At 39.8% G+C, this 14261-nt stretch overlaps 2 protein-coding genes across 30 annotated transcripts in view; both read right to left on the bottom strand.

The window, feature by feature from the left end:
• The window catches only part of macf1b (microtubule actin crosslinking factor 1b), a 31806-nt gene extending 28429 nt beyond the window's left edge, over window positions 1–3377 (bottom strand). The window contains exons 1-2 of one of the 2 annotated variants that reach the window (XM_085178821.1): window positions 3062–3377; window positions 2160–2268 (exon numbers count right to left, since the gene is read on the bottom strand). In XM_085178821.1, coding sequence (XP_085034947.1) covers window positions 2160–2255 — 96 coding nt within the window. In that variant the 5' untranslated portion in view covers window positions 2256–2268; window positions 3062–3377. Of the gene's footprint in view, window positions 1–2159 lie in introns of both variants that reach the window. The other variant, XM_085178820.1, reaches the window with a different exon arrangement.
• Window positions 3378–3970: 593 nt separating this feature from the next.
• The window catches only part of plecb (plectin b), a 120775-nt gene continuing 110484 nt past the window's right edge, over window positions 3971–14261 (bottom strand). For all 28 annotated transcript variants that reach the window (XM_085178797.1, XM_085178796.1, XM_085178800.1 and 25 more), the window contains 3 exons: window positions 5184–12252; window positions 4890–5006; window positions 3971–4736 (listed from right to left, as the gene is read on the bottom strand). In XM_085178797.1, the coding sequence (XP_085034923.1) occupies window positions 6073–12252 (6180 nt within the window). In that variant the 3' untranslated portion in view covers window positions 3971–4736; window positions 4890–5006; window positions 5184–6072. The remainder of the gene's footprint in view (window positions 4737–4889; window positions 5007–5183; window positions 12253–14261) is intronic.

Here is a 14261-nt window from a genome sequence, read left to right on the forward strand (position 1 = left end):
ATGGAAACATGACAAACTTTATGGGCAGTTAGACTGAAAGGAAACCCTTACATTTTAATAGCATTAACATTTATCAAAAAAAGCAAAAGAGAGTCCAACATTTGAAGAGCAAAACAGCATTCCACTATGACCTGCATTTTTCTAATACTTGTTTGGTTTTTTGATTATTATCTTGCAATTTTCTCAATCACCAGTAACCCAGTTAGTAAGCCTGGTTGTAACTGGCTAACTGTAACTGGGTTCGGTTGCGACAAGTTACATTTATAAATATTTGTAAAAAATTTGGTTGTATGACTAAATCTAATTGTGTTCGGTAAATGCCCACTTAGTTAGATCTGAATGCTTTTACCGTAAAAATCCTGCTTTCCTTTCTTTTCTTTTTTCCTGCCCCCTTGCCTCTTCCTCCCATCTGAGTCTGATGTCCTTTCAATGTGTTCGCTCATGTGTGCAGAGGGCCTCCAGTGCCAAGCACTTCTCTAGCCCGGTTGTCCAGGCCAGGCACAATAGGGTCTGATTCCCCAGTCCCTCTGTCCTCCTGTGGTCTAAAGAAGTCTCTCTGCAGGAGGGGACGAGGACCACCTCAGTGGCCCTCTGAGTATTTTGACAAACTTCCACACTCCTGCTCCTCTCTTTCAGTACACTCAAAGGTCTCAGTATAGTGACTTGCATGAGTCATTGGTTTAGCTTCCCTTTGATTTCTTTGCTCTCTTAGTCTCCACATCGTTTACAGGAGCCAGTATACTATTGTTAAAACGGAGACTAATCTCCATTAGGAAATTGAGCAGCTGAAGTAGAAGACATAAAGACAGGGTGACATTACATGAGAGTGATAGACAATAATGAGGGAATAGGGCACAACATTAAGTGACAACACAATTGATAGTGATAAACAATAAAAATGATGTTCATGCACGGGAGTGTCTCTCTGACCCTGGGGCGAGTTGATTGCTTGTGTAAGTATGGACAGAATTGAATCTCTCATTTTCTGCCTACTCGCGTAGTTGCCGGCCGCTACAACTTCAATTTATTAATTATTATTATTTTTATTATTATTATTTATTAATCTAATACAATTATATTTATATAGCACTAGGTGCTTTATATTGTAAAGTAAAAACTGTAGAATAAAACAGAGAAAACCCCAACAATCAAATGACCCTCTATGAGCAAGCACTTGGCGACGGTGAGGAGGAAAAACCCCTTTTAACAGTTTTAACAGGAGGAAACCTCCTGCAGAACCAGGCTCAGGGAGGGGCAGCCATCTGCCGTGACTGGTTGGGGGTGCCGAGAAGGAGGCAGGACAAAAGATTCATTTATTTGACTTCCACGGGTGTCTCTTCTTGAGCAATGAAATAATAGTCCTTACCTTGTATTTCTTGTTTATGTGCATGCTAATATGCTAACAAAATTACAATACCCTTCGTAAGCATAATTGCTAAAAATTAGCATTGTCATTGCAATCATTTAGCAGGGAGAGATTAGTGCAGCTCAAACTGCACTGAACTAATAAATGAAAGTAGAATGAGAGTAGAATTTTTTTTTCTAATCTTGTGACCTGATAATAAAGTAGCATTGCTGAATTGTGTTCATGTGTGATTAAAAATGGAATCCAAAACATATTTTTGTAAAAGTACAGTAGCTGGCATAAACAGGGAGTCAGGGAGAGATAAAAGGAAGCAGAGGCACGACAGATGGATTTTAATTATGTAGACTTGCTTGGCAGGAAGCTCAAAGATGCTACAGATTTTAATAACAACATCAATTAATTAAATATACTTTTTTCCCCTTTATAAAAGTGCCAAACACCTCTTTTTTCTTCGTCCCTGGAAATCAAATACTGCTCTTTTGTCACTGATGTCTCAAAGTTACATACAAGGTGTCCTTCAGACCTGCGAATGGTCACTATACATTACATTTAAATGCTATTGTGCAGTTTTTTGGTGCTTAGCACAGAGCTCCCAGAAGTGAACCTACTTGCTTCACTATTTGTGAGACACCAGTGGCATCTAATGAGCATCACAGTGTTCAACTCCCTGGGATATTAACACAGTATAAACATATGCAGAGGTGCATTTTTTCACTGGCCCGTGTCATACGATGAACTTTAGAATGCAGGCAACAGCATGCAGGCAGACACACACACAGTAAAGCAAACTGACCCTGGGGTCCAGAGGAGGTAGCCTCATCTCCATGCTCTTGAGCCACTGTCTCAGTGCTCTGATTTGACCCCTGAATTCACACTGCCATTGGCTCATGTCCTCTATTTCCCTGCTGAATCAGAGAAGAACAGGAGAAAAAGTTGCATTGATCACATTTTAGTCAAATACTATTACCACTGTAATTTAGAATCATGCACGTAAGGATTGTACTAAATGAACTAAATGATTGCAAACATGGCACTCAAACAGCTAACATCATTAATATTCATAAGTAAATACAGTTATTAATTGGTAATATTTAAATATTCATATACAGACCTGCCAGATCATTTTTTTTCCTTTCTTTTTTTGCAGTTTTATGACTACGTTTACTGGTGTGTGTGTGAACTGATGGCCTGTCTTGGTTGGTTATACCTTTTCATGCTAATAACAGTATTCATTTTGCTATATCCTGATAGTGACACAATACACTGCTGTTTGTGGCTTATCATTTTATTGCTACTTATGTGTTATTGTTATTATAATGAAATTACAGCTACACAGATATAGTATCAGGATTTTTTGGTTTAAAAACTTTCCAAAATACATCATTAGGAAGGCATGTGCTCTCTCTATCTGCTGGGCTGGAACTCTGGTTTTCTTGTTTAACTATGTTCCAATCAGATGCTTTACACTTTGTGCTTACTACACAATTCAAGACCCTGTCTTTGTGTCTGTGACAAATGGAGATGCACTGGTCCACAAAGCTGCTACAAATGACTGTTTTCACAGGCTGTTGGTGGCCGCTGTCAATCTGGCAGTCATTCTTTTCTTTTTTTTTTTTTTTAAATGTGCCTAGATTGTTATCTGTTGTGGTCCAGAGAATTTCATTCATTCCTTTTGCTTCATTTACAGTAGCATACCCATAGCTCTGATCCTGTGAAGTAGCTCCTGGTGATCCAAACAAGTAGCAGCCTTTATCCTGCAAGAAACCAGTGGGTAAAATATACAAAATGGATCCCTGTTCCAGTCTCCCTGCTTTAGCTGAGACTGTTAATGGAGCAATTCATTATTTTATAGCATTCTGTATACAGTGTGTTTTATTTCTCTCTGTGTGCTTACCTCCCGCTCATCAAACGCAGGGAGAGTTGGGAGAGAAGGGGTCAATTCAGAGTAGTCAAGGGAGCTAAGTGAAGAATTCAGGGTGGTGAATGCCCCGGAGCTTCTGTTGGCAGGCTCTTCCATCAAACCCACTGGCTAATGTTGGCACACAGAGCAAACATCTGTATGCATGTATTGTGAAGGACTTTGGGTGTAAACAAACATGCATACCCTGAATTCAGAAACCCCATTCCGGGGTCTTTTCACTCTGATTTATGAAAAGCTAGAAAAATAGAAATTGTATAGAAAATTGACTGTAATTAGTCGTGAAATGCCTAATGACAAAAACTCACTTATGTGATAAACAGAATAAACAGTGGGTTTAGGGCAGAGCAGGAGTTGGACCTGTGGCGCTTTCACCTGACTGAGCTGCTTCCTTGCAGAAAGTAGGTCTGTCTAACACTGCCCTCATGTGGTTGACTGTTATTTATTTCTTCTCTTCTATCAGTGATAAGGTACTTGTTTCAGGTAATAGTATCATATCACATAGGTAATAGTATTATATCACATCTACAGGCGTATTAAAGCAATTGTTCTATATAGAATACATACTTATTTAATCAAATATTAACATAGTATTCATATTAATGTAAACTGAGGCAGAAGCAGTGAAAAAGTACTCTTAAAAAACTTTGAATGCATGGGTACTGATATACAAATGACAAGAATGCTTCTTCAGAGCACGTTTATTTACAACATAGTGTTAAGTTCACATACAAGAGGTTCTTTTGTCATGTCGCTGAAGCAACATCTGCCCCATAACGAAATCCAACCAGTTAGTTTGTCGTTTTATATATTGCTGAAACTTAAATTGGCACACTTAACACTTACTGAAGTTGCTTTTATTTTACACCGACATTTTTTCCCCGAATATCCTTTAAAAAGTTAGTAAAACATGCAAGACATTCATAATATCAAAACCATCATGAAAACAAAAAGATTTACAGCAGTAAAACTTTAAAGATGCATAACAGAAATAGGTCATTTGAGAAAATAACTGTAAGCACAATTATTCTTTGTGCTGTCTTTGAATCTGCAAAAAAGGAAATTTGCAGAAAAAAAAAAAGGCAAAAGAAAGGAATTAATTTGAAAAAACATAAATTCATGCAATGTGGTGCTGAATCAATATCTCAGTTCTCCAAATTACTTTCATAGGCACTTCAGTTGAACTGGATATGTAGTCAGGAATAGCGAAAAAAAAGTCTTGATGTATTGTCTCGATTGAAATGTACACATAAATGTTTTTATTCTGAGTGGCTTTTCTCTAAAAATGCCAGGATATAACATAAATATCAGTATTAGCATTCAAGTAATAAATACATGGCAAATGGTAATAAATGAAGTGTTCCTAGAAAGGCTTCCCAAGATGATGTTGACTCAGCCTCAGCTTCCTTCAACAGTGATGTACAATGGAAGAAAGGACATACTCAATGGTATCTAGAAGCAAAAGAAAAAAAACTATGTAATCAAAATAAACCAAACAATGCAGCGAGAAATTAAAAAGAAAGCAATGAAATGAATACTGCAAAACAAATCTTGATGAAACAAAGCTTAATCTTTGAAAAACAATGATGCAATTATGCTCTGTACCTGTGTTACAGCATGAGGCTGGCATGGACTGACAGATCCATCCAAGGTTAGAAGATCGTATTCTCCAGCCAGTTGAGTACATGTGACCAGATGTTGGATTCTGAGTGACTGAGGCAGCTGTGAAAAAATAAGGAAGATGGTGAAAAACAACAATAATGAGAATGAACAGAGAAAGTTGACAAGTGAAATGACACCAAAGGCAGTGTTTGGGACTGGCTATTAGTTGTGATCAAAACAAACAGAAGAAAATGGACAACGAAAGAAAAACAAATAGAAATAATAAATTCAACTTACAAGAATCAAAATAACAGGAGCAGGTCTGTGGAGGGGATCGGGATCGAGTCTGACATCATCTTGGGATTTAGTGGGAGCACTTGAGTGATGATGGTTATGAGCAGTGTGTAAAACAATGGTGCAGTTAACTCAAAGGATGAAAACACATACTGAATATAAATGGGTGTAAAAGCAAAGTAATGACAGATCTGAAACTGATTTCAGAACAGTGTACATGGATTTAATTGTGGAACTTGTTGCATTCCTATAGTGTCTCTTTGTGTAGTGTCGCAGATGTATTCTGTGCTGCAATTTACTGGGTGCAGTAACCCAGACAATTTGTAACATTAAAAAATTAACACATACTCTGTGCATACTCTTTACAAACATTCAGGAATTTTAAATGCATCCAAATATTTTGGTTAAAAACATTAGAATTATGTTAACATTTGGTATCTCTTTACCAGTACTGTTGAAAAAGATAAAAAATAAACAAAATTTCTAAGGAAACATGAAATATTCAAGAAATATTTCTGTTTGATATACAGGAAGTATATATTAGTTTCAGAAAGTATAAAGTATACATCTTTTGAATTGTGTTATATAAAAACTATAAACTCAAACAGCAGAAAAGGCATGCTTTGCTTTGAAAAATATAAACTCACTTTGTCATCTGTACCAGAAGATATGAATATTTTATATATTTTGCAATGCCTGGTTATGTCTCTACATCTAGAGCGTATGTTTAGACTGATGTTATAAGAAAAAGTAATAATCTAGACAATTCTTGTTTTGGCCACATGCAGGGAAGAACAAATAAATTATATTTTCTGTTACTTTAACTATTTATTTCCTGAAATGCAACTGTAAAGTGCATTAGTACTGCTGGTTTTTAGTCAATATATAATATCTAGAATCTGCGGCTGTAGCCAGAAGAAGATGTAAAGGAGGAAGATGAGAAGTTCATGCTGAAGCCAGAGCCAGCATCAATACTGCCTCTCCTGGAGCCTGATCGGGATCCGGTTCTTGAGCCAGTCCGGGAGCCATAAGCCGATCCAGAGCCACTAGCATTGTAGGGACTGTAGAGGCCTTTGCTAGACTGTGAAGAGGCTTCCAGAAGCCTTAAGCCGGAGCCTTCCTCAACCATGCTTTTGTCCATGGCATCTTTGAAGGAGATTTTCAGTTTGGTTTTTGGGCAGGTCAGATATTTAGAATAGGCACTGACATCCCTCAGTTTCTGGGCAGTGCGAGCATCGATCGTACCCTTCCTAATGGATTCATCTATTGACACCCTGCCCTCAACATCAGGCTCAATGAGTCCACCAGTTAGATATTGGACCTCAAGGAAACGCTGACCAGCCTCATAATACAGCCAGCCCTTTTTCAACGCCTGGGAGGCAGACATCTTCACTTTAGTTCTGGGGTCTTCAAATCCATTGAATGCTTTTTGAGCCAGGTTCAGACGATCAACCATGACTTTGTCCACAAGACCTTTTTCTGTGGCCTCTGCAATTGAGTATCTCTCTCCACTTGTGGGGTCAATTATTCCACCTGTACATGCCTGGGCCTCCAACAGTCTTTGACCAGTGATGTTATCTACCAGATTTCTGTGGATTGCCTCAGTGACAGACACTTTTTCCAATGTGTCTATGTCTAATATTCCTGCTACAGGGCCAGTCTCCTCTGTTGGGTCATTCCATATGACTGCAGGTGGTTTAATTGTTGGTAGGGGGCTCATTGAAGAGGAGTAAGTGGAACCAGTGGTAGAACCAAATGAGGATGATCGTGAACGGAAGCCTCCCATGTTTCCAGAAAGCAAGTCAGCAAACTCTGTGATGGACAGGTTTCCAGCTCGGTATGTTTCAAGAGCCTTCTGGTCAATAAAGCCACGTGCAATAGCATCATCAACATCATACTGTCTTCCTGACTTCCTGTCAATAATGACGGATTTTACAGTGCCATCAGAAGAAGTCATTGTGATTTCTTCCCATTCACACTCCTGCTCAGCAAGCTCCAGGTAGGTTTGGTGGTCAATGAGCCCCTTGCGGTAGGCCTCATACACAGTCATTTCTTTGCCAGTCTCTGGATCTACAATGACAACTCTGCGTTTACGTACTGAGGATTTGGAAGAGGTCTTTCTTTCCCGCTTCTTCTCTTTGAGTAGCAGAAGCACCAGGCCAGTGTCAGGATCAGTGATACACCTCTCCATCAGCTGGAGGTAGGTTAGGTTTTCCTCAGTGTTGGGATCAAAAAAGCCTTTGGTATCATCAGATGGATCTGTCAGTATCTCATTCATTTCCTCATCGAAGAAGCCACGATTGTAAGCCACCTCAACTGGCAGACGGTGACTTTCCTCTGGGTCAATTATTCCGCCAGTGGCAATCTGAGCTTCGAGTAGACGGATACCATGATCTTTTAGGATAAGCCCTTTCTTCATGGCCTGGAACAAAGAGATTGTCTTGCCTGTATAAGGATCTCTATATCCTGTTACTGCACGCTCAGCAGAGAGAAGCTTGTCTTTGAATTCTGGGCCTACTATTCCCATCTTTACTGCTTCATTGACAGTCAGTTTGAGGTTTTTGATTGGATCGATAACATATCCTGTGGCTGCCTGGGACTCAAGGAGTTCAAATGCAGTGCCTGGCCTAATCATGTTCTTCTTCATAGCTTGGTAAATTGACAGGCGTTCCTTTGTGGACTCCAAAAATACTCCAGCAATACAGCCTGTGCCCTGCAGGTACCTTGATAGCCTATTGCTAATCTCCTCTACTGAAACAAGACCTTCATTCAGGTCAGTGACAGTCTGCTGATCAATGATTTGTGAGCGAATCAACTCCTCAATTGTGATTTGTTTTCTCAGACCCTTGAATGTCAGCCGCTGGTCTCCCAATGAAAGCAGGCGCAATCCACCATCCAACTTGCATCGTTTGAGTAGCTGTGCATATGACAGTTTCTCATCAGTGACAGGATCAATGAATCCTTTCACATCATCATTCAGTTTCTCATTGGTTTCCTTGTTGATATAGCCTCTTTGCATAGCGACATCTGTTGGCAGGTGGAACTGGAATTCAGGATCAATAATACCACCAGTGGCAGTTTGTGCCTCCAACATTTTGAGAGCATAATCCTCTGGAACGAGATCCTTTTTCATGGCCTGGAAAAGTGCTATGATTTTTCCACTGTAGGGATCTTTGTATCCTGTGACAGCTCTTTCAGCTGAAAGAAGTTTATCATGGATCTCAGGGCCAACAACACCCTTACGGACAGCTTCATCAACAGTGAGCGTTTCGTTCTTCAGTGGATCAACAATGAATCCTGTAGCAGCTTGGGCTTCTAGGAGGGTGAGGCCTATTTCTGGTTTAATAAAACCTCTCTTCATTGCTTGGTATATGCTTAGCTTGGAGCTCGAGTCTGTTGTGACGCCTGCAACACAGCCTGTTCCATAAAGATACTGCTTTACACTTGTCAACTCCATTATGTTACGGATGTCTCTCTTGCCCTGTTTAAGAAGGTTGTATGTTTCCAAATCAATGATGCGAGCATTGTAGAGCTCCTCAATAGTTATCCTTCTCCTTATAGTCATATATGACAGTGGATTATCATTTCTGATGATCTCTCTTTGCTCCATGATCTCAATAATGATGATGATCATCCGCTCTTTAGTGATTTTACCAGAGCGATATTCATCTAGGAGCTTCTGCCTCTCTTGCTCTGGAAGCAAATTTGAGTTCATGATATCCCAGAGATTCATGGGTTTATCAGCAAGCCCCTCAATAGGAATGTCAAGCTGGGTACCGGACAGCTCACTCTGTGTTTGCTCCTCTGTGTAGAGGTATGTCTTCTCTACAACAGTTGGAGACTGCGGCTTGGAGAGTGAGAGCATGTACAGGCCTGTGTCTTTATCTTTTTGGCATTTGTCTTTAAGTTGTCTGTAGGTTATAGTCTCATCAGTTTCTGGGTCAGAGAAAACTTTGTTTTCATCACATGGTTCAGAGAGGGTCTTGGCAATATCTCTGCTCAAAATGTTCTTCTGATATGCAACATCAGTGGGGACACGATGGCTTTTTACAGGGTCAATAATTCCTCCACTCACAATCTGGGCCTCCAATAGGGGCATCGCATGTTCTTTTAAGATTAGATCTTTCTGCATTGCTTCAAAGAGGGAGATTTTGTTGCCTGTGAATGGATCTTTGTAACCAGTGACAGCTTTTTCTGCAGAGAGGAGTTTTTCATGTAACTCTGGACCAACAACTCCTGACTTTACTGCTTCATCTACTGACAGGCATTGGTTTCTTACAGGATCTACAATGAACCCACTTGCAGCCTGAGCCTCGAGAAGTGAAAGGCCAGTGATATGGCGGAGAAGCTTTTTCTTCATAGCTTGATAAATGCTGAGTTTCTCTTTTGTTGGTTCCAGGTAGAGTCCAGCAATGCTACTAGAGCCCTGGAGGTATTTACTGACATTGGGATTTTCACTGACTTTCTTGGGTGTAGTTTTGCCTTGTTGAAGCAGGTCAAAGGTTGGTTTGTCAATGATTTTAGATTCATACAGGGAGTCTGCTGGGACAGGAGCTCTGAGTCCCTTGAAGCTGGACTGTTCTTGTTTCTTGGCTTCTTTCTCATCTACAATTGTGATGATAATCTTAATTATCTTTTCAATTGTAATTTTTCCTGACCTAAACTGTCTGAGCAGGTCAAGTCTCTCTTCCTCAGTGAGGTATTCAGAGTTGATAATTTCCCACAGGGTCATTTTCCTGCCCTTAAATGGTCCAGAGTTAACTTCTACAGTAGCCTGAGTCATAGCCTCTTTGGTCTGGGCTTCGGTATATGCTGGTTGTTCCTTAGCATTGATTGCTTCATCAGAAAGAGGCAGGACCCGCAGACCAGTTTTCTTGTCAGTGGCACATCTGTCAAAGAGCTGAGAGTATGTGAGATTTTCTTTTGTGTTGGGGTCAAAGAAGCATTTAGTTTCATCATTTGGATTACTCAGAGCCTGCTTCATTTCATCATCAAAATAGTTTCTCTTGCAAGCCACATCATGAGGAATGCGATGGCTCTTTACTGGATCTATGATGCCACCAGTTGTCATTTGGGCATCGAGTAAGCGGAGTCCTTGTTCTTTAGGTATGAGATCTTTTTTCATTGCTTGGAATAGAGATACAGCTTTTCCAGTGTATGGATCTCTGTAGCCTGTAACAGCTCTTTCTGCAGACAGAAGCTTTTCATGCAGCTCAGGACCAACAACACCTGCTTTGACCGCTTCATCAACGGTATACTTCTGATTGTGAACTGGGTCAACCAAGTAGCCTGTACCTGCTTGGGCTTCAAGCAAGTTCAAGGCAGGCCCGGGCCTCATCATGTCCTTCTTCATGGCTTGATAGAAGGACATTGTCTCCTTAGAGGAGTCAATGACTACACCTGCAATACAGTTCGTGCCCTTCAATGCTTTGTGGACAGGCTCCATTTGAGACACCTCACTGACGGTCATGTTGCCATTATGCAATTTGTTGTACAGATCTTTATCAATGATTTTGGATTCCAGGAGGTCAGTAGCAGGCACGGGTGCTCTTAGACCATCAAAGGTAATTTCATTTTTCTTCTCTTTTTCCTCAGCAACAGTGATAACAATCTTAATGATCTTTTCAATTGTGATTTTGCCTGTTTTGTACTGACGGAGAAGGTCCTTCTTCTGGTCTTCTGTAAAGTATTCTGAATTGATTATCTCCCAGATCGTGACAGTCTTTCCCTTGAATCTACCAAATGGTACAGACACAGTTGTTTTGCCGAATACATCTTTGGTCTCTTCCTCTGTATATATACTAGAGCACTGCGCAGCCTTGTCTGTGATTGGCAGGAGTAACAGACTGGTCTCAGGGTCAGTAGTGCATCTTGCCATTAACTCAGAATATGTCAAAGGTTCCTGAGTGCTGGGGTCAAAATATCCCTTTGTGTCATCTGATGGGTTCTCCATGATCTTATTCATTTCTGCATCATAGTGTCCTTGTTTATAGGCTGTTTCAGTGGGCACACGGTGACTGTTGATTGGATCAATGATGCCACCAGTAGCAAGCTGAGCCTCAAGGACTCTGATTGCATGATCGTGTTCTATTAGTCCCTTTTTCATGGCTTCAAAGACGGAGATCTTTCCACCAGTGTATGGATCCTTGTAGCCAACAACAGCCCTCTCAGCTAAAAGCATTTTGTTGTGCAGTTCTGGGCCAATCAGTCCTTCCTTGACAGCTGCATTAACAGAAAGTTTCTGGTTCTTAATTGGATCTAACATGTAACCTGTGGCTGCTTGTGCTTCAAGAAGGATCATGGCTGTGCCGGGAGTAATTTTCTTCTCTTTTGATGCTTGATAGATTGACATTTTTTGATTGGAGGGTGACAAAACACCACCAATGGCATTCTTTCCTTTGAGAATGTTTCTTAGACTGTCAGTCTTGCCTAACTCTTCAACAGTGGTTTCACCATTTTTCAGTTTATCAAACTCCTTCTTTGGTAAGACACCAAGCTCATGAAGTCTGCTTGCAGGTACTTTGTCACGGATGCCATCAAAAGCCAACAGATCTGGCTTTTTGTCTATACCATCTACCACATCACCAACATTCTGACCATTGTAAACGGTCTTTGTTGTCTCAATCGTTGTTAGATGGATAACATCTTTGTGACGGACAGTTTCTCTAGTGTGCTGATCTTTTTGAGCATCCTCAAGCTGCTGTAGCTTCTCACGCAGTTTCTGGTTCTCTTCTGCCAGAATCCTTTCCTGCTCTAGTCTCTGCCTCTCGAGTTCTTGCATTTCTTTTTGCTTTCTAAGCATTTCTTCCTCAGCCTCTTTCTGTTTACTAAGGGCTGCATCCATGGTAGCCTGGAGTGTCTTTTTCTCCTGCTCCATCTGCTGTTTCTGGCGTTCCTGTTCATCTTTGAGAGCCTTGGCCTTTTTCACTTCCTCTTCAAACTGGCTCTCAAGCTTCTTTTTCTCATCTTCAATGAGTTTCTCTTTCTTTAATAGCATCTCTTTTTCTGTCATGAATGTCTGCTGGAGGACTGTCTTCTCATGCTCAATTTTTTTCTGCTGTGCATCAGCCATCTGATGGAGAAAAAAAAAACATAAAAAGATAAGTTACAATATGTTCATAGCTGTGGCACCGAACTATGTTTTTTATTTTTCTTTTGTTCTGTTTAATAATTGCAACAAATTTATACAATGCACTCTGCTTATGCTAATGGCGCAAAATACTAAATGAAATTATAATGTGAACATGTGTGCGTTCCTGTTTTTTCATGATTATGTTGTCATTTTTTAGCCAGTCGTCTTCTTCGATCTATTTTTAGTTACCATTTTAATAAGATTATGTAAAAATTGTTGTCACTATTTAAATATGTCACTACTACAATATTGTTTATTTGTTTAAGTTGTCACTTCATATTAGCATAGCTAAACCTGAATCTAATGTCTGATACACATTTTGATGTAACCTGTTACCCCTGGTCATGTGTATCCACTAGAACTCCCACTGTTGTTCAAAAGTTTGGGGTCCCTAAGAGATGCTTTTGTTTTTACAGAAACGATGTGTTAGCTCTGATCTAATTTTTTATCTCATTCACCTCATTTAAAGAACACTAAAACTGAACTGAAAAATGTTTATCATATATATATTTTTTATTATTGATATCATACAAATTGTTTCAATGGAAAGATTTTTAATAAAAAATCTGCATGGGTGTCTAGGGGGCCATAGAGGCTGAACCTGTTGGGGGGAATTAAAAAGTAATACATTTACCTGAGCAACAGCCTTTGAGATTTTGATTCAAGTTTCAAAAAAGAACTTGGTGGCCTCGGGATTTCATATCTGCTTTTTGTAAATGATGTGGTTTTGTTGGCTGTATTGACCTTGCGCTAAGGTAGTTTGCAGCCAAGTGTGAAGCAGCTGGGATGACAATTAGCACCCCAAAGTTCAAAACTATAGCTTTTGGCTATAGCCACATATACTGCTACTGTACTAATATGTGCAGGTTTACACTTTTTTTCTCCTTGGAAACAGCATGCCATTTCAGAGCAAAGCGAGGTAGCTACAGGAGATTCAACATGTTTTTGAACAAATGTTGAATTCTTCTCTTAGAATTTGTTTTTGACATTTTGGAGGTTGAGAGAGCCATTCTAAGGATAAATCTGACATATTTATGTCATAACAAATGCCCAAGCATAAAAATGATCCGAGCAAATAATTTCATTGCAGGTAAATTCCTCGCATTTAAATTTAGCAACCCACAGACGTAGTAACTGCACCCACAAAAGGTACCATCGTGCGTGTAAGAGTGTCTGCTTTGCACGTGCTTCTACAGTTTTACAGACAACCATGCAGAGGCTTCAGAACCTTCCTTAGAACCCTCTGGTTTAAAATATTTCTTCAACATTAAAGTAATACAGTGACAGTTGTCGGTGTTTCCACTACTGCCTTGCAAACAATAACTGTTGATAATTAACCCTCTGTGGTCGACGGATGTGCCGGCATGTCCAAAACGCATGACCAATTTAAGCAACTAGCCACACTGTGTCGCCATTTCAACTTGTGTTGAAAGTGTGGACTTCAACTTGTATACCAGTTTTTAAATTGTGTTGATAGGGTTAGGGTTGTTGAATCTCCTGTAGCTGCCTCTCTTTGAATTGGCATGCTGTTTCCAGGGAGAAAAATAAGTGTAAACCTGGACTCACACAGCATTATTTTTGTTACATTACTTGACTTGTTGTACAATGTGACTTTCTGATTTGTGCAAAGCTCTCGCATGCAAGACGGCTTCTTTATGCACGCGACTGCGTTCTACTTGACAGGTTGTTGAATTTAAACGTGAGGAATTTAATTGCGCTTGTGAAATAAAATTATTTGGTCTGATTATTTTTTTGCTCACGCGTTTGTTATAATATAAATATAATTTCATACAAGTGAAGCACAGAATTGCATTATTACATATAACATTGAAATCTCTGTATAACAACTGACCTCTAGAATCTATCCAAATGCTGGCAATGCTCTTTTTTTTTTTTCTCAAAGCTTTGTGATGCTACTTGTACTTATCAAAGTCAGTATTAGATATTCC

The sequence above is a fragment of the Neolamprologus multifasciatus genome, chromosome 11 (genome assembly GCF_963576455.1).
Source record: "Neolamprologus multifasciatus chromosome 11, fNeoMul1.2, whole genome shotgun sequence".
Classification (NCBI taxonomy): domain Eukaryota; kingdom Metazoa; phylum Chordata; class Actinopteri; order Cichliformes; family Cichlidae; genus Neolamprologus; species Neolamprologus multifasciatus.